Source organism: Mustelus asterias, chromosome 3 (genome assembly GCF_964213995.1).
Source record: "Mustelus asterias chromosome 3, sMusAst1.hap1.1, whole genome shotgun sequence".
In the NCBI taxonomy this organism is placed as follows: domain Eukaryota; kingdom Metazoa; phylum Chordata; class Chondrichthyes; order Carcharhiniformes; family Triakidae; genus Mustelus; species Mustelus asterias.
Window position 1 is genome coordinate 20,600,521 of NC_135803.1, and position 26,670 is coordinate 20,627,190.

General features: G+C 42.7%; 1 protein-coding gene across 2 annotated transcripts in view; it reads right to left on the minus strand.

Moving 5' to 3' along the window:
- Positions 1 to 13,301: 13,301 nt before the first annotated feature.
- LOC144487614 (plastin-1-like) overlaps positions 13,302 to 26,670 on the minus strand; it is a 143,909-nt gene continuing 130,540 nt past the window's right edge. For both annotated transcript variants that reach the window (XM_078205705.1, XM_078205708.1), the window contains exons 14-16: positions 21,405 to 21,528; positions 17,345 to 17,469; positions 13,302 to 15,861 (exon numbers count right to left, since the gene is read on the minus strand). In XM_078205705.1, the coding sequence (XP_078061831.1) occupies positions 15,729 to 15,861; positions 17,345 to 17,469; positions 21,405 to 21,528 (382 nt within the window). In that variant the 3' untranslated portion in view covers positions 13,302 to 15,728. The remainder of the gene's footprint in view (positions 15,862 to 17,344; positions 17,470 to 21,404; positions 21,529 to 26,670) is intronic.

Here is a 26,670-nt window from a genome sequence, read left to right on the forward strand (position 1 = left end):
TAAAACCTTATAAAATGACCCACAACGGTTTTGTTTTTAGTTAGTCCTGCATGTAAAATATTCAATTTGCCTGATATGAAGCAATGAGTCAATAATTTATGCAGTCGTATTGTAATAAGTCTTCGGAGGCAGAAGTCCCTTCACCAAAATCCCTTTATTTACAAACTCTAACAGCAGTACACAGAGTGCTCGCAGTCAGCAGTCTACCTTCGGGAGTGCCAGAGGAACTGACATTCCTGGTTAAGTACAAGGCAAAGACTCCCTGATTGGCCCATCAATTGGATCCTTAATCAGGGAGTTCCTACCCCAATAGGCCAACCTCAGTGGCCTGATTGAAGTCATTACACATATAAACTCAAGAATTAGGTCAAACTGAAGGCGCATCAGAACACATGCAATCCTAACCGTTAAAGTCACGAGTTAGTTATACCTTATAAATGTATGTTCTTTTAGATTAAAATGTGTCTGTGTTTTCTTTCACTTAAGTGGCAATTATAACACAGAGGAAAAGCTGCGAGAGATTTCTGTTGGCAGCAGATTATGAGAAAATGTATGAATCCACTATGTAAATATGAGAAAATATGGAAATGCAAAGAGATTGCATAAACTCCGCTGCCTGTGTACTAAACCACACCACACCTCATTTACCAATCAACTTGTGGCATATAGATGGTGGGGAGGCTTTGAGGGATGATTGCTTCATTTTATGAGGTATTGTGGCATTGAGCTGAAACATTGGTATAGCCAGTTAACAGCCCAACACCTAACCTTATGAAGGTGGGAAGATGATTCATGAACCAGTTTAAGGTGGTTGGGCAAAAAGGACCCCAACCCCGATTGACCTCCAAGTGCCACAACAGTCTGTCTGTTTCTCAGGTTTGATTCCAACCCACTGGAAGATTTTCCCTTTGCCTTGCACTGATTGCATTGTTGCTGGAGTTTCTTGGTGCCATATTGAATTGAGGATGCCTTCAAGTCAAGGCCATTTATTCTAACCTCACCTTTGTAGAATGGACATGTGCCAATCTGTGCAATATTATGGGGGAAAATTGTGTTTTAGTGGTTTTTATGAACAATGAATGACAGAGTTCGATGTCAGTAAATAAGCTACGACAGGTTGTGATAAAAGCAAAATGCTGCGAATGCTGGAAACCTGAAATAAAACCAGAAAATGCTGGATAAACTGGTGGTCTGGCAGCACTTGTGGAGGGACAGAATTCACGTTTCGAGTGCACATGACTTGAGAGAGCCGTAGGGACTCGAAACGTTGGGTGGGATTTTCCCGTCCCGCCAATCACGGGAATCGTAGTGGACGGGACATGGACCATGCAAAGTTCCGTTGACCTCGGGCGGGATTTTCCGGTCTCGGGGAGAGCACGGCTAGAAACTCCCGCCCCTGAACTCTGTTTCTCTCTCCACAGATGCTGCCAGACCTGCTGAGTTTTCTAGCATTTTCTGTTTTTATTTGATATGATGTCTTGTATTTTATTGAATTTCATGCTACGAAGAAATAAAGGCCTGTAACTTCCTCAGATTGACAGGAGGGGGGAGGATTGGAGAGAAGGGGGCGAGGTGAACCAAGGTGGGGGTGTGTGTCCCGGATCAGACAGGGGGAGGAGATGTCCCGGGCCAGAAGTCAGGGGCGAGGGGGGGGCGGGGGGGGGGGGGGTTGGATCGGAGGAGAGGGGAGGTCAGACCTGGAGAGAGTGGGGGTTGGCCGGAGTGGAGTGGATGGGAGCAACAGAGCAGGAGAGGTGGTGGGGGTTTGGGCTGAAGTGGGGGATGTTCGGAGCAATGGGAGATGGCAAGGGAGGTTCAGAGCTGGAGGGGTTGGTCAAAGTGGGAGGAGGGGGTTAGAGTTGGGGGCGGAGTTGGACCCAGAAGGCAGGGGGTTGGAGCCGGGACGAGGGGATCGGAGACTTGGGGAGGGGGGGGGGCATGGGGTGGGGGGGAAGAAGGGTAGTGGGGGTTGGAGTCAGGAGGGGGAGGGAATCGAAGCCAGGAAGGAAGGGGGCACAGAGCAGTGAGGTGGGAGGGGGTTGGGGGGCTGTCAGAGCGCCGGGGGGGGGGGGGGGGGGGGGCGGGGGCTTGTAGCGAGGATGAATCAGAGTGGAGTGGGGGTGGTTGGAGTAGGGGTTTGGAGTGAAGGAGAAATGTGTGTTCGGAGAGGAAGGTTGGAGCCGGGGTTGGGGGGGGGGGGTGGAATCGGAGGTGGGGGCGAGTGGGGTGGGGGGGGTTCATGTCCACAGGGGGAGGTGGGTCAGGGCGAGGTCGTGTGTGCGTGGGGTGCCTCGTGCGAGGCTGGGTCTGGTTGTTTAACCATTATTCTTGAGTTAGAAGTGATTTTTTTCCTTCTAACTCTTCCAGAGTAACTATCTGGGTAAAACTGGCAAAACCATCTCAAGTTAGTGATTTAAATCGCTTTGTCGGATGGTTCCCAGATTAGTACAATTGTCCAGGGGACGTTAGCATTCTGGGCAATTGCTGGGCAAACTCTTACCAAGGGACCTCCTTGAGGGATTCCCCAGTGCATCATTGTGGTACCCCCAAAACGTGACGCTGGGGAACCAGGAAGTTATGAGCCAAAGACGAATGTGTTAAAATTCTCAGATTTGCACACACTTCATGTCTATAAACTTTACATCTGGTCACCACATTTCTGGTCTTATTTGTGTGCCAATTATTACCATGGTTAATTCAAAAGTCCACATTCCGGTTGATTTCCTCTCGTCTCCATCTTCAGCTCCTGCATCCTTTGGCCACTAGGTGGTATTGTATATTTTTAAACCATAAGCCACACTGTTTGCTGATTAAAGGTTTACTATTCCGAATCCGTCGCTGAAATTTCTAACACTCAAAGTAAAGTTTTAAGCAAAAGTTCAAAAATGTACACATTTTATCGTAAAATTATTTAATTTATTATTTGAGTTGTCTTTTTTTTATTCGTAAATGGGACGTGGGTGTCGTTGGCTGGGCCAGCATTTATTGCCCATCCCCGAGGGCATTTGAGAGTCAACCACATTGCTGTTGATCTGGAGTCACATGTAGGCCAGACCAGGTAAGGACAGCAGATTTCCTTCCCTAAAGGGCATTAGTGAACCAGATGGGTTTTTACAACAATCAGCAACGGTTTCATAGTCATCATTAGACTTTTAATTTCAGATATTTCATTTATTGAATTCAAATTTCATCATCTGCCTTGGTGGGATTCGAACCCGGGTCCCCAGTGCATTACCCTGGGTCTCTGGATTACTAGTCCAGAGACAATACCCCTCCCTGTTTTTTTAACAACAATAACAATGTATTATTATAACCACCTTTATTATAATAAAACATCCCAAGGCACTTTGTTGAAGCATCATAAAACAAAATCTGATACTTGGATGAGATTAGGTCAGATGGCCTAAAGCTTGATTGAAGAAGTAGATTTTAAGGAGTGTCTTCAAGGAGGATGGAGAAGTGAAGAGGTTTGGGGAGGGATGTGAACGGAGATTTGGCTGGCCACCAAATTCTCTGACATTGTTGCAGCGAGAGCGTGGTGTGAACGGCCGGTAAGATCGCGCCTGATGTTTTTTTCAAAGCTCAGGGTTGGAATTGGTGTCTTTGCCCCGTGCTGCGATTTCTGATAGTTAATACAAGGCAGTCAGTTGGGGCATTTCCAATCTTCCAGAAAGCAGCATCGGTGTTATTTAGCCAACTGACCTGTTGGGAAGTTTTGCTTTCGGTTTTAGAACATTCTGCTTGGTTGTCTTTCATAAATATTGAAAGAAAAGCCAGAGGTAGAAATTCAAAAGCTTTATTCAGAAATTTTGGTGGAAACAAAATTAATAGCCTTCGAAAGCAAAGTGAATAAATATTTGAAAAATACACATTTTGATGGGTCTGAGGAAAGATCTGGTGAATGGAACTCAATAAGTATGTTATTTCAGCCAGCTGACACAAATGGAATGAACTAGCTGCCCTCCCTCTGGACTGTAAAGTTTTAGAATCATAGGCTTGGCTTTTAATTGAAGAATAACAGTCGAGCTTTCAGCACTTACCGTTATAGTTGTGAATGTTGGACAGCAACTTCTGGCATTCTCATGCACAGTTGAAGCAGAAATCCTGAAGTTGCTGTCATCCACTGTGCCGCGGGGTGTGTTATAATCGTTTTCGCCAAGAGACACTCCATTGGATTCAATGTTGTGAAATGGCAGTAGTTCCTGACTAAAGATACCATTAAAAAGTTAAGGCGTGGTGCACTCGGGTAAGCTTTCAGCATGATAATTGATCCTTACTACCAATCAACCTGTCTGGCCCTGAAAAGTTAATTTTGCAAATGCGGTGTCTCATTCTTCCATGTATATATCAAGTAAGTGTTGGATATTTTTAAAATTAAAATTAAAAAATTTTTCTTTTACTGTTTCTGTCTCACTCCTTAATACCATTTGTCTTTCCCAATCTTCATTTCACTTTCTGAATGTGCTGTATATCTAATTTATTATCCGTGGGCAGCACAGTGGTTAGCACTGCTGCCTCATAGCACCAGGGACCCGGGTTCAATTCCCAGCTTAGGTCACTGTCTGTATGGAGTTTGCACGTTTTCTCCCCCGTCTGTGTGGGTTTCTTCCGGTTTCCTCCCACAGTCCAAAATACATGCTGGTTAGGTACATTGGCTATATTAAATTCTTCCTCCACATACCCGAACTGGCACCAGAATGTGGTGAATAGGGGATTTTCACAGTAACTTAATTGCAATGTTAATGTAACAGTAACATTGTGACACTAATAAAATAAACTTTAAACTTACTACTTTAGACTGTTATATATTTTTAAAAGTTGCACATTGCTTTTGGAGCTGATCAGATGATTTGATGGTGATGTCATTAGGGTGTTGCCACAGGTTGCTGTTTTTATTTAGTTTTATATTATGTGCAGGGCAGAGAACATCACTTCCAATAAACCAGTTGTATGTTAGTTTGAATCTACGTGTGTAAACCAAGTGTTTTCTTTCTGTGGAAAACCCATAGCCCCTAAAATAGTTGGGAAAAACAGAAAATTGGCGATGAGATGGGATTTTGTTTCTTAACATCGGAAAAAGATTCCAAACAGCAAGAAAAAGATCATGGGTCCTACACTTCGAATATTACAAGGCTGGGGAGGTAGTGAAGTATGATTCAAGATTAAAGTGCCAATATAGGAAGACTCAAGTAAGAAAAAAGCTTTCTATGTGGTTTTAATAAAAGGGCTTTTTTCCCAGATCAGAGGATGAGATTTGAGATAATATGTGGCATATTTAAAAAGACATGGTCTACTGTACAGATGGGGCCATTTGAAAAGAATATATCAAGTCAACAGTCCCCATGGTAAAAAGGAGAGTACTGGGAAGACAGTAAAAAAATACTTAGTCTCCAGTCTCTAGTGCCTGCAAGAGAAATGATGGGCCCTTTCAATTAAGAAAGTGAAGGGGCATGGGATACAAGGGACATTGCTTTGTGGATTCAGAACTGGCTTGCCCACAGAAGGCAAAGAGTAGTTGTAGAGGGTCTTTTTCAGCATGGAAGTCGGTCACCAGTGGAGTGCCCCAGGGATCTGTTCTGGGACCCTTGCTCTTCGTGATTTTTATAAATGACCTGGATGAGGAAGTGGAAGGATGGGTTGGCAAGTTTGTTGATGACACAAAGGTTGGTGGGGTTGTGGATAGTGTAGAGGGATGTCAGCAGTTGCAACGCGACATAGATAAGATGCAAGACTGGGCGGAGAAGTGGCAGATGGACTTCAACCCAGATAAGTGTGTGGTAGTTCATTTTGGCAGGTCGAATAGGATGAAAGAATATAATATTAAGCTGAATCATCTTCCTTTAAATAAACTGATATGATTTTCAGGACATACATGGAAAAGATTATGCCATTAAAAGGTTACATCATGGTCAACATAGAACAAAGAACAGTACAGCACAGGAAACAGGCCCTTTGGCCCTCCAAGCCCGCGCCGCTCCTCGGTCCAACTAGACCAATCGTTTGTATCCCTCCATTCCCAGGCTGCTCATGTGACTATCCAGGTAAGTCTTAAATGATGTCAGCGTGCCTGCCTTCACCACCCTACTTGGCAGCGCATTCCAGGCCCCCACCACCCTCTGTGTAAAAAACATCCCTCTAATATCTGAGTTATACTTCGCCCCTCTCACCTTGAGCCCGTGACCCCTCGTGAACGTCACTTCTGATCTGGGAAAAAGCTTCCCACCGTTCACCCTATCTATCCCCTTCATAATCTTGTACACCTCTATTAGATCTCCCCTCATTCTCCGTCTTTCCAGGGAGAACAACCCCAGTTTACCCAATCTCTCCTCATAGCTAAGATCGTCCATACCAGGCAACATCCTGGTAAACCTTCTCTGCACTCTAACGCCTCCACGTCCTTCTGGTAGTGCGGCGACCAGAACTGGACGCAGTACTCCAAATGTGGCCTAACCAGCGTTCTATTCAGCTGCATCATCAAACTCCAGCTTTTATACTCTATACCCCGTTCTATAAAGGCAAGCATACCATATGCCTTCTTCACCACCTTCTCCACCTGTGTTGCCACCTTCAAGGATTTGTGGACTTGCACACCTAGGTCCCTCTGTGTTTCTATACTCCTGATGACTCTGCCATTTATTGTATAACTCCTCCCTACATTATTTCTTCCAAAATGCATCACTTCGCATTTATAGAGTTGAGTGACAACCAGTAGGGATGCCTCTCCATGTGGTCCATGGTAATTTTCCAGATCTTAACGGTTGCAGAAGATAAAGCATAACTGGAGTGCTGTCAACAGATTGGTTGATGTCAAAACAGACTTATATTTATCCAGAAGATATTGTAGGAGTGTATCTAATGAGGCACTTGGCTCAATGAAGGGAGTTCAAGTGAAACTCAAGATAAAGCTTAGTCGTCAATCAAAAAGTCTCAAGAGTGGGGCCATGTACAATTCATCTCAAGGTTGAAGAAGAATTAGTATGACTTGTTAACATTGGTGTACTGGTGTGTCAGAACCAGTTACAATGAATGACTGGGTTATCCCCATTGTACGGTCATGAAACCAGATAGTTCTGACATATTTGTGGTGAGTTTAAACAACCACAAATCCAGTGTTGTATAATGATCAAAATCCACTTCCCTTAATTGAAAATTTATTTGCTGGGTTATCAGGTGGGCAGAAATTCAGCAAGATTGATTTTTTATTTAGCATATTTACAGATGAATGTAGTCGCTGAATCACAACCATTACTTACCATTGTTACACATAAAGGTCTTTTTTCATTGTAAAAGATTGCCTTTTGGAATAACATCTGCACAGTCATATTCTAAAGATTGGTGGATCAGATTTAAATGGTCTCTCTGGTGTACAATGTTATATTCTAATTACAAGGTCCAGTGAACAATCGGATAATTTAGAAGCAACATTGGAGTACATGGTCAAGTACATGGTCTGCATATCAAAAAAAAAGTAATCCTTTTTCAGATGCCAACCCAGTACTTGGATCGTGTTATTGATAGTAAAGGCCTACATAAAGCACCTAAAAAGGTGAATGCTGCTTAGAAGGATCACATCTGACAGATGTGATGTAATGAAGGTCCTTTCTAGGATTAGTAAATTATTATGGCAAATTTGTTCCTAACTTAGCCACATCATTGAAGTCTTTGCATAATTTGTGTAAAACAGTAATGGGATTGGACAATAGAATGTGAGAAAGCATACAAGGATGTCAAAGATGGTTTGCAGAAGTCTGAAGTATTGATTCATTCCAAACCAAAGCTACCATTACTGCTTGCTAGCGATGCTTCATTTTATGGAATAGCAGTTGTTTCACATATGCCTTTGGGAGAACAACGAGCAGTTGCTTTTCATTTGCCTATTCTGACTAGTGCTGGATCTAACTATGTTCAGCTAGAAAAAGAAGCATCGAGTATCCCTTTGGCACATAAAAGTTTCATCATTATTTATATGGTCGGCACTTCACATTATTGACTGATAATTGACCCTTAATTACTTTTTGGCCTGTATAAAGGCAAATCTTCATTACCTGCAAGCCAATTTCAAAGATGGTAATTGATCCCATCTGCACACTCTTATGATATAAAGTATTGTCAGTCAGAGTGCCATTCTAATACTGATGCATTGTCACACTTACCAGATACCACTAACTAGTTTTGCTATTTTTTTTGCGAGTAGATTATTTGCCTGTGACAGCTTCTCAAGTTCAGAGACATACCAGAAATGATCCTGTGATGGGGAAGGTGATGGATATGGTATTGAAAGGTAGCTGGAATGCATCATACACAACCTGATTTGAAACCATGTGTGTCAAGAAAGTTTGAGTTGACCGTCCAATGTAGGAAATCCGAGTGATCATTCCTCCTAATCTACATAGAAGAGTTCTTGAACAACCAATGAAGAACATCCCGGAGTAATCCAAATGAAGAAATTAGCAAGTAGTTATTTGTGGTGGCTGGGTTTAGATGCTTACATTGAAGTTAAAATTCAAGAGTGTCAGTCCTATGCACAAATAAGAAATACACCATTGTTGTGTCTCCTTTATATTCTTGGGAGTGGTCTAAAATGCCACAGCAACGATTGCATGTAGATTTTGCTGGTCCATTTGAGGGTTACATGTTTTTAGTCATAATTGATGCACACTCAAATTGGCCTGAAGTTATGAGATCTACTACATCTGAACAAACCATTGAAAAACTTGACAAACTTTTTGAAAGATTTGGTAAACCAGAGCAGATTGTTAGTGATAATGGTTCACACTTTAGTTCACCAGAGTTTGAGGATTATCTCAAAATAAATGATATACAACATATAAATCCACACCTAATCAGTTAACCAATGGATTGGCTGAAAGATTCATACAATCCTTGAAATATTCTTTAAAAGCTTCTAAAGAGCAAGGTTCATTATTACATCATTTGAATAACTTTTTGGTATCTTATAGAAACATTACTCATGTGACTGCCCAAAGTTCAACTGCATTGCTATCCTTAAAGAAAAAGTTGAGAATCCTACGAGTGAAGACCAAGTCTTTTCTATTGGTGTTAAACCTACAACCCCTAATATAGTTAGTACATTGCAGTGTGTCTCCATGGAAATGCTTGTTAGTTGACAAAGATCCTTGCCCTGCTCACATATACCACAGATCCCCTGTGGAGGTCTTACAATACCTGGCGCGAAATAACAGCAGGTCTCCCCTCTAAAGCAACAAACCTTTGTGAGCAGCTGTCCATGAGGCAAAAGCTGTTCCTTCACCACTGCTTGCAAAAATCTGGGCCATCTTATTTTGAGAGACACACTCCCAATATTGGAAGTGTTACAGCTTTTATTTTCTGCAACCTTCAGAAAGCTTATTAAGCAAAAACAAAAGATTAAATTTACAGTTCATGTTTCAAAAGTGGTGAATTTTCAGGCAAACAGAAAACATTTAATTACATCACTTGTGTTTTCCAGTTATAAAATGTAAACAAAGCAATTATTGACACAAGATAGGATATGGCAGACAAATAGGCAGACAAGGTGTTCTTGCCCTAGCCCCAACTGGAGAACATCCACGGGTGATGGGAAGGAGAAACTCCACCTACCACTGAGATGTCCCAATTGATCCCACCTGGATTTCCATCAGCCACTATCCTAATGGAAGCAGGTTCTATCTGGGGCCTTCACCAGGGTAGAGCTTGAAGTTCCTGTGCTTTCTGCAAATCACCCATGTTGAATCCCTGGCCTACTTCCATGGGTTCAACAAGCAACATCTGCAACCAGTTTTCCTGTGTGCAAATAGTGGGATACATGCCTTGAAATCATTTATTTGTCCATACTTGCCTGGATGGGATCCAACCCAGAAAATGTAATAAATCATTATTTAGCTTTTTACTACATGCAGATCTGAACACGGTCCTTTCAGTTTCAAGCAAGTACTTCTGCCACTTGCTTCGAAGAGCAGACAAAATTAAAGATATCAGGATCCAGGTAGGATTCGATGGTTAAGTCACTGATTTGATTTGCCTCTCCATCTGGCCGAGTCCCTGATAGGAGGAGGTTAGGAAGAGGGAGGGAGAAACGTTTGCTTCTTGAATCTTTCAGAATCAGGGGTGTAACGCTATGGCAGTTTGGCTAATTACAACCATTCAACTTAATTCATTCACTGGACATAGGCGTCACTGGCTGGCCAGCATTTATTGCCCATCCGTTGTTCAGAGGGCAGTTGAGAGTCAACCACATTGCTGTGGCTCTCGAGTCACATGTAGGCCAGACCAAGTAAGGACAACAGATTTCCTTCCCTAAAGGAACCAGACGGGTTTTTCCGACAATCCTTTCATGGCCATCAGTAGATTCTTAATTCCAGATATTGTTTATTGAATTCAAATTCCACCATCTGCCATGGCGGGATTCGAATCCCGGTCCCCAGAACATTAGCTGAGTTTCTGGATTAATAATCTCGCAACAGTACTTTAAGTTTAAGCTTATTTATTAGTGTCACAAGTAGGCTTACATTAACACTGCGATGAAGTTATTGTGAAAATGCCCTAGGGAAAATACCACAAGGCCATTGCCTCCCAACTCTCGCGCAAGATTCTGCGCCCTCCATTGATTCAATACTTCAGCAGAGATTTTGCTGCCTTCAATAGTGATGAATAAGGGCTATGGATATCCCATGTATTTTCCAGTGAGTAATCTATCGCAACTCAGGTTTAATTATTAAACTTAAATTCATCTCACATGATTATCAGAGATTTGAGAGTTAGCTGTAGCAAGACTTTTGGGGTAAATTATATGATTCACAATCCTTTATATGAAGCAATATTTTGTTTTACTAGCCGAATCGGAATTTGAAGACTGTTGTGCTGCACCAACATTTATTGCCCATACCCAATTGCCCTTGAACTGAGTGGCCATTTAAGAGTCAACCACATTGCTGTAGATCTGGAGTCACATGTCAATCAGGACTAGATGTGGAGATGCCGGCGTTGGACTGGGGTAAACACAGTAAGAAGTTTAACAACACCAGGTTAAAGTCCAACAGGTTTATTTGGTAGCAAAAGCCACACAAGCTTTCGAAGCTCTAAGCCCGAAAGCTTGTGTGGCTTTTGCTACCAAATAAACCTGTTGGACTTTAACCTGGTGTTGTTAAACTTCTTAATCAGGACTAGACCAGGTAAGGGCAACAGATTTCCTTCCCGAAAGGACAATAGTGGTTATGAAAATGGTTTCATGGTCATCATTAGACTTGTTAATTTCAGACTTTTGTTGAATTCAAATTTCACATCAGCGGCGGTGGGATTCAAACCCAGGTCATAGAATCTACAGCACAGAAGGAGTCCATTTGCCCCATCAGTCCTGCACCGACAACAATCCCACCCAGGTCCCATCCTTGTAACCTCACATATTTACAATCCTAATCCCACTGACACTAAAGGGCAATTTATCATGGCCAATCAACTTAACCCCGCACATCTTTGGACCGTGGGAGGAAACCGGAGCACCCGGAGGAAACCCACATAGACACAAGGAGAATGTGCAAACTCCACACAGACCATCACCCGAGGCTGGAATTAAACCCAGGCCCCTGGCGCTGAGGCGCAGCAGTGCTAACCACTATGCCGCCTGGTCCTCAGAATTTTACTAGTCCAGCAACAATACCACTATGTCACCACCTGCCCACTATCCCACTGGAAGGTCTTTGCTTGTGTACAACACCAATTCTATTCAAGATTATAAAAGCCTCAACAGATCCCCTCTAAGTCTCTTCTCCAAGAAATTTAAACAAACTTTCCCATCTCAGTTGAACTTTCAGCCTCCTTTAAATGCATCACACTACCGCTTGAGGCAGAAGCTCCCAGGTTCAAGTCTCAATTCAGGACTTGATGGCAGCAGAAGGTGGACTTTCATAACATGGCCAAACAGGTTGATTATTAACATGTTATGCTGCGGCACTGGAGGCCTTCTTGGCGGAGGCGCACAGGAGAGAAATTATTTGATAAGGGGCCAGGGGAGTCACCAAGGTGCACCCCGAGAAGGAATTGGGAGCAGATGGCCAGGAAGGTCGATTCCTGGAGTTTGGGCCCCAGTACCTGATGGCTGTGCCACAAGAAGTGTAAAGATCTCACATGGGTGGTCAAAGTCAGCGAATGAATCTTGACATGATGTTTCCTATCCACCACACCACCAGACAATCATGCTGCTCAATACAGCACACGACCAGCACTCACCAACCAGACGTCCTGGCAGTCAGGACTGTGTCTAACATCCAGAAACTCCACCTCATCCACTTACTAATGCTGCTGGCCTCACAGTCATCTCTCGCTGCCTCCACAAACTTCCAACTATGCAGTTATGTCAGGCAGAATCCAGCACAATCACCAATATTCTGTTTTCTCTCTTGCTAGTCAAGGTTCGACACAAGAAGAGCAGAACCAGTGAACAAGAACATCTGCATCACCTGTGCCCTATGGTGGAATGGCCTCTGCGTCATGGTGTCAGCTATGATAGAGCTTGTGGTGTCTGGCTTGGGTAAGAACATTGAGCACGATGGTACATTCGTCACACTGCTGATTCAGAGGCACTGCATCTTCAGCCCCCACACTTTTTGCTGCCTTTACTGTGGACAGATCACAGAATCTCCTGCCATCCCCGTGAGGATGCAGCAACACTCATTGTTGAATCCAGGAACTCACCCCAACCCCTCCAGAAACACTCCACTATACTTCCAGACACTTTGACAACAGGAACAATGCCAAGGAAAAGAAAGGCAATTCCAGTTCCAGGAATCTGATACGTGATCCAAAAGAAACTGTACATCCTCCTAAAAACCTAAGTCTGTGTCCACATACCCAAATATCTGTAGATAATTTTCAGAAGATCTAGAAAATAGAGCAATTAGAAAAATCAAAAGTGAAATTGTTGAAAAGATAAATAGGCCAGTTATATACTGGTATCTTTTTATTGATGTGGAGATGCCGGCGTTGGACTGGGGTAAACACAGTAAGAAGTTTAACAACACCAGGTTAAAGTCCAACAGGTTTATTTGGTAGCAAAAGCCACACAAGCTTTCGAGGCTCTGAGCCCCTTCTTCAGGTGAGTGGGAATTCTGTTCACAAACAGAACTTATAAGACACAGACTCAATTTACATGAATAATGGTTGGAATGCGAATACTTACAACTAATCCAGTCTTTAAGAAACAAAACAATGGGAGTGGAGAGAGCATCAAGACAGGCTAAAAAGATGTGTATTGTCTCCAGACAAGACAGCCAGTGAAACTCTGCAGGTCCACGCAACTGTGGGAGTTTATTTGCCAAGTCGTTTAAGCCTTGTATTTGAAAAACACATTTTTGATATTAATACATACATTTACATCACAAAAATTGTTTACTCAACTTGATATTCAGTATGTTTCTGTGAAATGCTCCATCATACAGATCAGATAATAAACATTAAATTCCATCACTGAAATGGAGCTCTAACTAAAGTGATGTTCTTTCACAGGTCACCACAAACCAAATTTTAACACAAGTGCTCAATTAAATTTTAATCCCGCAGCTAGCCCCTTTTCAGAAACAATGTTAAGCTTTACTAATTCAATTGCAGTCCCATATTGCACTAACATAGGTAAATAATACAAAAAATGACATGTTCAAAGTAGAGTCATGCTAAGGTATGTTCTCAGCAGGTTTGTGGCAGCGCATTGAAAACAGGGTATATTACTTTCTAGTGATCTGATCAGAATAAGGTAATTGTTCCACTTTGGTCCCATTGTGATCTCTGGCAGCACCCATTTCCAGCTTTAATAAATCATACAAGCAACAAAAATAATCTTCAATGTCTTCAAACAATCTTATGCATACATAACTGGAGGATCATAGAATCCCTGTGGTGCAGGAGGAGGCCATTTGACCCATTGAGCCTGTACCGACAACAATCCCACCCAGGCCCTATCCCCGTAACCCCATGTATATACCCCACTAATTCCCCGACACTAAGGGGCAATTAAGCACAGCCAATCAACCTAATCTGCATGACTTTCGGACTGTGGGAGGAAACCGGAGCACCCAGGGGAAACCCATGCAAACACAGGGAGAACGTGCAAACTCCACACAGACCGTGAGCCAAGCCGGGAATCAAACCCGGGTCCCTGGTGCTGTGAGGCAGCAATGCTAACCACAGTGCCATGGTGCCATCCTATGTTGTAGGACAGATTTTCAACATGCCACCCAAGCATATACTTAATGTTGCACAATGCCACCCATTATATAAACCACCCAAGGGTTGATGAAAATCAAACTGCAGCTGATCTGCGTTGGCTCTTTTGTACCTGGGTGACAATTTGAACATCTACCCCCAATATTTAGATCATATTAATTCACTTAACTAGTGCTGCATTGAAAAGCTGCAATGGTATCGATTATGTGAACTACTTGAGTATCTTACTGTAAATGCATTTTGAATAATGTTTTGCAACAACTCCTCCAAAAAGATTTTGAAAACTTCAAAAGCAATGGAGTGAATAAAGAAGCTACCTCTATATCTGTAGAACTACATGCTGTGAAATCATTATTTTAATGACATTTCCAATTCAATTACACCACAGCTCATTATATAAAGAAATGTCTCATAATAGAAACCCAAACAATAATAAAGATACATCCCCAATCTGCATATAATTCTTGCAGCTAATGAGATGGCAGTGCACACCAAGTACAAAATGATTGTTTTAACAACCGCGTGGGGTACTCTTGCTGTATTATCCAAAACAAACATAATTTATTCAATTAATAAGACCAAAGCATTTTCTAATCACTCATTATTTTCAGTTCCTACTACGAGAGTAATGCAATATATGAACACAAAAACCAAGCACAAAATGTTCTGGGACCATACGGGTTTAAAAAATAATAATAATCAGCACATTATGTCATCAATTTTTTTTTTAAACCAAATTCCACCAAGGAGCAGCAGTGAGTTTTAGAAATGTGATCACTTTAGTGAACAAAATTCTTTAATTACCACAATAGTGAGTATAAGACTGCGGTGTAAAGATTAGTGCTTGCAATTCAGAGAAATCTTAACAAATGAGTTACAGGTTTATTAGCCTTGAAGCTTTTAATCACATATGAATTGTACATAATTCTGCTTTGTGCTGATCATAATCAACAGTATGCAATTTCATGAACACTGCTGCATCACTATTTGCAGAGAGGTGTTTAGGTGGCACCGGTACATCTTCTCAGTACCACAGCGTACCAGTGTCCCTCTACAGAATCCATTGTAGATATTTAAATATTTGCAATTCAATGGCAGTAGAAGCGATTTACAAAACAGCAGCTATTTCCAAAAAGCAGATCATTATGAATTTGCTCAGGTACAGAATTCTGGGACACAATTTTTTTCCACTGTAAGCAATACAGGAATACACAAATTGCCTGGTAGATGCTGCGTTATAAATAGTAAACTGAAATAAGTGCGAGTTTTAATCTTAACAGCAACATGGAAAATTAACTATAGGAAAACTCAAAATACACAAATAATAAAATTAGTGCTCAAGAACCAAAATTATTTCCAGCTAGTATTTTGTTTCAGAAATTGTTCCCAATTATATTATGTCCTGAAAACAGGTTTAAAAATAAAATGACAGATAAATTATGTAAATTGCAGGATTCTGAATTGGTCAATGATATGGCAGACAGGATCAATGTGAACAAGGTGCTCAGTTCTCTTCACACCTTTTTCAATCCTTTTCCCATTAAGCAAGCAAAGACAGTCATGACCATCTTTGGCTTCACTTCCACCAGATCTTCAGGCAACGCATATACGCGAGTGCCGATCTTTCGTGCTACTGAAATGGCATATCTGAAAGAGACAAGCACACCATAGAAGAGTATTCAATCAACCACATCAGAACTGCTACTTCCAGAAAGCATCCTTTGTTCCTCAGCCCTGCATTATACCCAGTTTATTTTTATGCCCACCCCACATTTGGTGCAGTGCATTTTGTTCGCCATTATTTTTGTTGCTTTCCTTGAGAAATTGTAGTGGCGGGCTCCCATCCAGATGACTGACTCCTTGGACAGTTTAAACATTCCTTTCAACATTTTAGCAATAATATCTCCTCGCTGACATTTCAGTTCAGAACTAATCAGAAGCAGTGACAAATAACTCTGAACTCAGCTCAAGCGACAATTGTAACTCCTTTAAAACAATTCAAAATCGGATGCCCATCCACCTGATCATTTGCATTTAATTGACTTTGGGAGATGGTGTAAGAAGGAATGGCAATCGTATTTCAAGCAGCATTTTCTCCTGTTTACTTATCAGTAGAAAGGCTGGGTGAAATACTCACGTCAATTCCGTTCAATTTTGTTTTAGCTTAAAACAAGCAAATCTGGTGGATAAAGATATAAAGAATCAAAAGGATACCAAATAGCTATTAGGTGCTAATATCAGATCAGACATCAAACGGAGGTCCTGCTTGCCCTCTCGGATAGATGTAAAAGATGTCCTGGTACTATTTCAAGGAACAGCAGTGGAATTCCCACCATTCACAGAGGATGGTGCTGCGTATATGGAATGAGCTGCCAGAGAAGGTGGTGGAGGCGGGTACAATTACAACATTTAAAAGACACTTGGACAAGTACATGGATAGGAAAGGTTTAGAGGGATATGGGCCAAACGTAGGCAAAAGGTACTAGTTCAGTTTAGAAAACTGGTCGGCATGGATGAGTTGGGCCGAAGGGCCTGCCCTCCGTGCTGTATATGACTATCCCCACTCCCAACTCAAAATGTCCCGGCCAATATTTATTTCTAAACCAACAATGTGGTCATTATCACGTTGGCCAGGATTCTCCAGACCAGCCATGGTGAGACCCACTGGAGAATGCAGCGGGCCAGCCAGAGGTTCGTTGACTTTCGGCGGCACCGGAAGATTCTGGCAGCAGGAAGGGCTGGAAAATCGTGCCCATTTTATTTGCGGAAACGTGCTGTGTATTGAAATCATCTGCCATGTATCCTGAGTTACAACAGTGATGACACCTCAAAAATATTTCACTAGATGTAAAGCATTCTGAAAATCTGGTAGTTATGAAAGGAAATACAAGTCTTTTTCGAATTTTTCTTCAAAATACAGTTCATTTTGAAGCCAAAATTTGTAGTTATCCTAATCCAAATTAACAGCCTCAAAAGTACTTCAAACAAGAATCACCCCCCCCCCCACCCACCTCGCCACTACAACACAGGTATCATTCCCTCCCCCACCCCACCCCCAATTCAACACAGGTATTATTTTTGAAGCAATTAGTAGAGCATTATAATTACTGATCATGAACATCAAACTTACTTAGCATTGTTCAGCTTGTCACTGTCTGACAAGTCATTCTGTTTCACCAGCTCATAGCGAATCGCATTAGGTACAATAGCATCTATCAAGTCTATAACAGGCAAACTGGTGCAAATGCATTTATCCTGGGAGATAAAGAACAATAAAAAAAAAAGTCCTTTAAAGTAGATGACAACAGCAGGGCTTTTTAAAATTGCAACCTCCACGGATAACCAAGAATTTCTATAAAATGTGAAGCAATGAAATCTGGCCTGCAGTGTAACAACCTTACTTAAGGAGGGAGATAGAAATAGAAAGACATAGAAAAGACATAGAAACCCTACAGTACAGAAAGAGGCCATTCGGCCCATCGAGTCTGCACCGACCACAATCCCACCCAGGCTCTACCCCCATATCCCTACATATTTACACACTAATCCCTCTAACCTACACAACTCAGGACATTAAGGGCAATTTTTAGCATGGCCAATCAACCTAACCTGCACATCTTTGGACTGTGGGAGGAAACCGGAGCACTCGGAGGAAACCCACGCAGACATGAAGAGAATGTGCAAACTCCACACAGTGACTCAAGCCGGGAATCGAACCCAGGTCCCTGGAGCTGTGAAGCAGCAGTGCTAACCACTGTGCTACCGTGCCACCCCTAGGCAACTACAGGTCAGTTAGCCCAACATCTGTCACAGTGGAATTGCTTGGATCCATTATTTAGGAGGCCATGGTAGGACATTTAGAAAATCATAATTTGATCAGGCTGAGTCAATGTGGCTTTGTGAAAGTGAACTCGTGTTTTATTATGTTATTCGAATTTTTGAGGAAGTAACGTCCAAGCTTGATAAAGGGGAACCTGTAGATTTGGTGTACTTGGATTTCCAGAAGACATTTGAGGAGATGCCACATCAAGGGTTACGACACAAGATTAGATTACATGGTGTGTGTGTGTGTGTGTGTGTGTGTGTGTGTGTGTTGGGGGGGGTGGGGGGTGGGGGCGTGCTGCGTGGTGGTAATGTCTGGATGAGTAATCTAGTGACCTAGGCTAATGCTCTGGGGAAATGGGTTAAAATCCTACAGCAGCTGGGGGAATTTAAATTTAATTCTTAAAACCTGGCATTGAAAACTAGTCTCATTAATGGTGACCATAAAACTACCACTGACTATCATAAAAACCTACCTGTTTACGAACATCCTTTAGGAAGGGAAATCTGCTATCCTTACCTGATCCACAGCTATGTGGATCTAAATGCTATCTGAATGGCCCAGCAAGTCACTCAATTCTTAGGGATGGGCAACAACGTCTGGCCTTGCCATCGTCGGCCACATCCCATGAAGAAATAGATTTTAAAAAATAATACGGGTTAAGTGAATGGACAAAACTTTGGCAGATGGAGTATAAAGTGGGAAAATGTGAGCATGTCCACTTACGCAGAATGAATAGCAAAGCAGGGTGCTACTTAAATGGAGAGAGAGATTGCAAAATCTGGTAGGTGTCCTGGTACATGAATCACAAAGTTGGGAATGCAGGTACAGCAAGTGATGAGGAAGGCAAATGGAATGTTGGCATTAATTGCAAGGGGAATGAAATATAAAAGTAGAGAAGTTCTACTGCAACTGTGAAGAGCCTTTGTGAAACCATATCTGGAGTACTGTGTGCAGTTTTGGTCTCCTTCTTTGAAAAAAAGATACAAGTGCATCAGAATCTGTTCAAGGAAGGTTCACAACTTATTCTGGGATGAGGGGCTTATCCTATGAGAAACGGTTAACCAGGTTGTGTCTATACCCAGACAGATCATTGATAGACAACAGTATGGAGGGCAGGCAGGAAAGTGGAGTTGAGAAAACAACAAGATCAGCCATGATCTTATTGAATAGTGACGCAGGCTTCAAGGTCCAAATGGCCTACGCCTGCTACCAAGTCTTATGTTCATTAAGGCCGGAATTCTCTGGCTGTTCATGCCACGTAGCCGCTGCCAGAAAGGATGGAGAATTTGGCACCCAGCCAAATCTCCGTTCAACTCAGTGGGACGGGAGAATCCCGCTGGTGTGAATGGCCGGCGAATCGTGATCAATATTTCTGGATGTAACAGTTTTGCATGTCAGACTCGCATTTAAGTAGGAGTCGGAATAAATTAAATTGTAATATAGCAACTTCTCACAATTGGATTCATGGGGATAGATGGAATTACACAAATGCTTGTATTGTAACATGAATTGCAATTAAATAGCTGTACATATGCATGCACTTCAAATTACAGAGTTGGGATTCTCTGGTCCAATGGCAGCACACCCCCTCCCGCAGGTTTTGCAGTGGTGTGGGTGATGTTAATGGGAATTCCTATCGACAGTGGCGGGACCAGAGAATCCTGCCGTTAACAAACAGTGGGCCACCTCCCACCACCGAGAAACACGCGGCTGGGAAGCCAGAGAATCCCCCCATTGAATGGGCATGTTTTAAGAATACACCATGGGGCAATGCAAAATGGGCAGTATTATACTGGCCACGACCTGCATGATATTCGTTTCTCTTGACTTCAATGAAATTCATTGCCCAGGATGAATTTCTTTACTGTTTTCATTCCACACAATTACTCAGGAGGAAAAATACCTTTTTGCATTGAGTACTGCTCATCATCAAACAAGGCAGATTTCAAGATTGCAGCAGATTAGTCGGAACAGACCACCAGTCCAAAAGATTTGGGTGAAGAACTGGTTTGAGTGGATTAACAGCAACTACATCCTCACACAAATCTCTCTTCTTCGGAGAGTGCATCATGTTATGAATTGTGTTGTTGGGGGCGGGGCAGGATTTTAATTGCGATTAGAAAATGAGTTAAGTTTCTGATTTTCTTTCCTTGAATAGCAGGATTGTATATTTATTATACTGTAAATGTTACTTTAGGAATGTGTAAATGGGTGGGTAGGGAGCTCTGCCTCAGGCAAATATTTCAGCAGCTCGATCACAATCGGACAGATGAAGTTGGGAAAATTCACTTGCACTATACAAAGAACAAAGAACAATACAGCACAGGAACAGGCCCTTCGGCCCTCCAAGCCCGCGCCGCTCCCCGGTCCAGGATTGAATCCTGAATCCAGGATCCCCGCCCAATTTTCCAGCCTATCTACATACCAATATCCTATCCACCGAGCTGTCCCTCACAGCTACGATGCTTTGTTCATTACAACCTATTAACTCACCCCCACCCCCCCATTCCAGACCATGTGATCTCCAGGGAGAGGCGAAAACGCAGAGTGAAAAACCCCAGGGCCAATATGGGGAAAAAAATCTGGGAAATTCCTCTCCGACCCCCTGAGGCGATCGAAACGAGTCCAGGAGATCACAATGGCCCTGATCGGGAAATGCTTCCCAACCCTAGTCATTTCCACTTCCACGAACACCATATGAATTCCCTGCCCCCCGAGACAGGTTCCCAACTATCCGCAGTCTCGCTCTGTACTGGCACCAGCAAGATGATCATAGAATGAAGCCTTGAAACGAGAAACAAGGAACAATTAGCCCGCGCCGTTCCCTGGTCCAGACTAGACCACTCTTTTGTATCCCTCCATTCCCACTCCGTTCATATAGCTGTCTAGATAAGTCTTAAACGTTCCCAGTGTGTCCGCCTCCACCACCTTGCCCGGCAACACATTCCAGGCCCCCACGACCCTCTGTGTGAAATATGTCCTTGAAATATGAATGCTGAACAATGAAAACGGAACATAATCAACAGGAAAGGAAAAAAAACCATCAATTACAAAGAGTAAAAAATAAGCCTAAACATGAGGAAGATGATTGGTAGTTTGACAAGTAGCTTAATGGTCACAGTCCAGTCAGATTTGATGCACATGACTAACAAGAAACATTACTACATGCAAGTGGGAGCAAGGAGGAGGAGCAAAATAGAAGTCTTGTATCTTCAATTCTGTAGATTCCCTTTATAATAGTGTTCAAATTCTAGGTACAGATATCCTGCTTGATCATTCAGGGAAGCAGTGCAGGTCAGCAATTTCCCGATTCAAAATTAAAGCCAAATTGGGTGAGCGAAAAGAGCTCAGCTTTTGCATTTACCTTGAAGCTGGTAATTGAGGTGTTCTTCTTTGCATTTGCCAAGGTCTCATTTACCCATTTTATAATGATTTCATCTGTCACCTTAGATCCATCTCCAAGATCCGAAAGCACCTTCAGAGTATACCTAAAAGAGTAAAGCAGGAAGGGCAAAGGTTAAACATTTTTAAAGTTTTTTTTCAAAAATAGCATTTTCATGATATGTCCTTTTTATAGCTTGCATCTGAACAAAAGCAAATTCTGATTTCCATAATTCAATCGATTGATAATAAACATCCAGCAATAACTGGGGCAGCACTTTACTGAAATCTACCGAGAAGGATGTGGCACTAGATGTGTTTTGCCACAGAGACGGAGGGAAGATTCAATGGACAGAATACAAATTCTCACTACCACAGTCGCTTTCCATACACTACCTACAGGGCAAAGCATCCTAACCTGCTATGCCAAATAATCAACCCTTGAATTTTAGCCAAAAAGTAGGGGTCTGACTTTGACATAGGCAAGTTTTGACGATTTGAAATTCAATCTCTTGCATCATCTCTCAATCAGAATTACCAATAGAAGACCGTCCTGCCAACCCCCATCCCAAAAATAGTGCAAAAGGGACCAAAACGTTTTTTTTTGACATTTAGAATTATAGACTCCCTACAGTGCAGAAGGAGGCCATTCGGCTCATCGAGTCTGCACCGACCACAATCCCACCCAGGTCCCATTCCCGTAACCCTACACATTTACGCTGCTAATCCCCTATCCCTAAACACTAGGGTTAATTTAGCATGGCCAATCAACCTAACCCACATCTTTGGACTGTGGGAAGAAAGCGCAGCACCCAGAGGAAACCCATGCAGACACGGGGAGAACATGCAAACTCCACACAGACAGTCATCCGAGGCCAGTATTGAACCCGGGTCCCTGGCGCTGTGAGGCAACAGTGCTAAGCACTGTACTACCATGAATAAATAATAATCTCCATGGAGAAGACATTAATTGGTATACACTAAACTCAAATTCATCAACCCCAAACAAAAACCATATAATATAGAACATTACAGCGCAGTACAGGCCCTCGATGTTGCGCTGACCAGTGAAACCAATCTAAAGCCCATCTAACCTACACTATTCCAATATCATCCATATGTTTATCCAATGACCATTTAAATGCCCTTAATGTTGACGAGTCCACTACTGCTCCACGCCCTTACTACTCTCTGAGTAAAGAACCTACCTCTGACATCTGTCCTATATCCATCACCCCTCAATTTAAAGCTATGTCCCCTCGTGCTAGCCATCACCATCCGAGGAAAAAGGCTCTCACTATCCACCCTATCTAATCCTCTGATCATCTTGTATGCCTCTATTAAGTCACCTCTTAACCTCCTTCTTCTCTAACGAAAACAACCTCAAGTCCCTCAGCCTTTCCTCGTAAGACCTTCCCACCATACCAGGCAACATCCTAGTAAATCTCCTCTGCACCCTTTCCAATGCTTCCACATCCTTCCTATAATGCGGTGACCAGAACTGTACACAATACTCCATGTGTGGCCGTACCAGAGTTTTGTACAGCTGCAACACGACCTCCTGGCTCCGAAACTCAATCCCTCTACCAATAAAAGCTAACACACCGTACGCCTTCTTAACAACCCTATCAACCTGGGTGCCAACTTTCAGGGATCTATGCACATGGACACCGAGATTTCTCTGTTCTCTGTTCATCCACACTACCAAGTATCTTACCATTAGCCCAGTACTCTGTAATCCTGTTACTCCTTCCAAAGTGAATCACCACACACTTTTCCGCATTGAACTCCATTTGTCACCTCTCAGCCCAGCACTGCAGCTTATCTATGTCCCTCTGTAACCTGCAACATCCTTCCGCACTGTCCACAACTCCACCGACTTTAGTGTCATCCGCAAATTTACTAACCCATCCTTCTACGCCCTCATCCAGGTCATTTATAAAAATGACAAACAGCAGTGGCCCCAAAACAGATCCTTGCGGTACACCACTAGTAACTGAACTCCAGGATGAACATTTCTCATCAACCACCACCCTCTGTTTTCTTACAGCTAGCCAATTCCTGATCCAAACCACTAAATCACCCTCAATCCCATGCCTTCGAATCTTCTGCAATAGCTTACCGTGGGGAACCTTATCTAACGTTTTACTGAAATCCATATACACCACATCAACTACTTTACCCTCATCCACCTCTTTGGTCACCTTCTCAAAGAACTCAATAAGGTTTGTGAGGCATGACCTACCCTTCACAAAACTGTGTTAACTATCCCTAATCAAATTATTCCTTTCTAGATTATTATAAATCCTATCTCTTATAATCCTTTCCAAAACTTTGCCCACAACAGAAGTAAGGCTCACTGGTCTATAATTACCAGGGTTGTCTCTACTCCCATTCTTGAACAAGGGGACAACATTTGCTATCCTCCAGTCTTCTGGCACTATTCCTGTAGACAATGACGACATAAAGATCAGAGCCAAAGGCTCTGCAATCTCCTCCCTAGCCTCCCAGAGAATCCTAGGATAAATCCCATCCGGCCCAGGGGACTCATCTATTTTCACACTTTCCAGAATTGCTAACACCTCCTCCTTATTAACCACAATCCCGTCTAGTCCAATAGCCTGTATCTCAGTATTCTCCTCGACAACATTGTCTTTTTCCTGCGTGAATACTGACGAAAAATATTCATTTAGCGCCTCTCCTATCTCTTCAGGCTCTACGCACAACTTCCCACTACTGTCCTTGACTGGCCCTAATCTTACCCTAGTCATTCTTTTATTCCTGACATACCTATAGAAGGCTTTAGGTTTTTCCTTGATCCGACCTGCCAAAGACTTCTCATGTCCCCTCCTGGCTCCTCTTAACTCTCTCTTTAGGTCCTTCCTGGCTAACTTGTAACTCTCAAGTGCCCTAACTGAGCCTTCACGTCTCATCTTTACATAAGTCTCCTTCTTCCTCTTCACAAGAGATTCAACTTCTTTAATAAACCACGGTTCCCTCACTCAACCACTTCCTCCCTGCCCAACAGGTACATTCTTATCAAGGACACGCAGTAGCTGTTCCTTGAACAAGCTCCACATTTCAATTGTGCCCATCCCCTGCAGTTTCCTTCCCCAACCTATGCATCCTAAATCTTGCCTAATCGCATCAGAATTTCCTTTCCCCCAACTATAGCTCTTGCCCTTTGGTATATACCTATACCTTTCCATTGCTAAAGTGAACGTAACCGAATTGCGGTCACTATCACCAAAGTGCTCCCCTACCTCCAAATATAACACCTGGTCTGGTTCATTACCCAGTACCAAATCCAATGTGGCCTCGCCTCTTGTTGGCCTACCTACATACTGTGTCAGGAAACCCTCCTGCACACATTGGACAAAAACTGACCCATCGAAAGTACTCGAACTATAGCTTTTCCAGTCAATATTTGCAAAGTTAAAGTCCCCCATAACAACTACCCTGTTACTTTCACTCCTATCCAGAATCATCTTTGCAAACCTTTCCTCTATATCTCTGGAACTTTTCGGAGGCCTGTAGAAAACTCCCAACAGGGTGACCTCTCCTTTCCTGTATATATAAATAAATCTAATTTTTTTTGACAACACAGAAGAGAATACTGCTTCACAGCAAATAATGCACAGAATCTTTATTAAAATCCATAAAAATCCTCCTCCGTCTCATCTTCAAAACTAAATAACGCATCCCATTCTGCTCTTGGAACAGCAGGATCAAATTGATCATCAACAACATCATAGTCATATCATTCCATAAACAATCATCTTCTATCCCATCAAGTGTATTGGGTATCCCACATTTTCTGAAAGATTTGCTCTCGGTTCTGATTTCATCCCAGGCCTCTACAACCCATTCACACAGGGTTGCTAATGACGGAGCCAAATGCTGCCTCTCCAGTCAATCTGTCATTTCATTTTTCTCTCACGTATCCTTGAAGGGTTTGTTTAAGAGAGGCATCCCATGGTTGAACAAGGCTAGTTAGACCACCAAGAAGCACCGTAATGTCACTGTTTTGCGATCTACATACAGCAACAACATCATTAACAAGGTGTGATCTGTAGATGTCCCAGATTGGCTTAAGTTTTGTCCCATCAGAGATACATGACAGCAACCCCCCCCCCCCCTTCCCTCCCCTTAGCCCCATTCCAGTAAGCCGCCCTCTTTTCACCCAGCTGCCCCCCGTCCCCACTCAAAAGGACACCCACCCACCCATCTCAGCAGCGATTTAAAAAAATATAATGCTGAATTTTTCTTAAGAACAGATTACATTTTTCTCTTGGTCAATCATTATCTTAATTATGATCAATTTGTTTCCCGAACCCTTTGCTTTATTTTTTAAAAGTGCAACATAACTATTTTACAAATAGAAACTATGTAGAGAAATGGCTGCCAAGACCAGCATGCAGGAGTTTTAACATGCATTCATAAATGGGATCACAATAATACCGATACAGATCAGCCTGCAATATAAACTGCAAAGAGAATGGTTTGAGGAACTAAAAGGAGTTGGAACATGAATCCCATAGATCTGGCTTAGGATAACTTCTCAATTATTCTAAGAAACTCTAGGGATGTTAAGAATCTTAAGTGTTTACTCTGAGCATTCTAGAGAAAAAAATTACTCCGCAGTATCAAAGTGCTGTTGATGTACATAGAACATAGAACAGTACAGCACAGAACAGGCCCTTCGGCGCACGATGTTGTGCCGAGCTTTATCTGAAACCAAGATCAAGCTATCCCACTCCCTATCATCCTGGTGTGCTCCATGTGCCTATCCAATAACCGCTTAAATGTTCCTAAAGTGTCTGACTCCACTATCACTGCAGGCAGTCCATTCCACACCCCAACCACTCTCTGCGTAAAGAACCTACCTCTGATATCCTTCCTATATCTCCCACCACGAACCCTATAGTAATGCCCCCTTGTAAAAGCTCCATCCACCCGAGGAAATAGTCTTTGAACGTTCACTCTATCTATCCCCTTCATCATTTTATAAACCTCTATTAAGTCTCTCCTCAGCCTCCTCCGCTCCAGAGAGAACAGCCCAAGCTCCCTCAACCTTTCCTCATAAGACCGACACTCCAAACCAGGCAGCATCCTGGTAAATCTCCTCTGCACTCTTTCCAGCGCTTCCACATCCTTCTTATAGTGAGGTGACCAGAACTGCACACAATATTCCAAATGTGGTCTCACCAAGGTCCTGTACAGTTGCAGCATAACCCCACGGCTCTCAA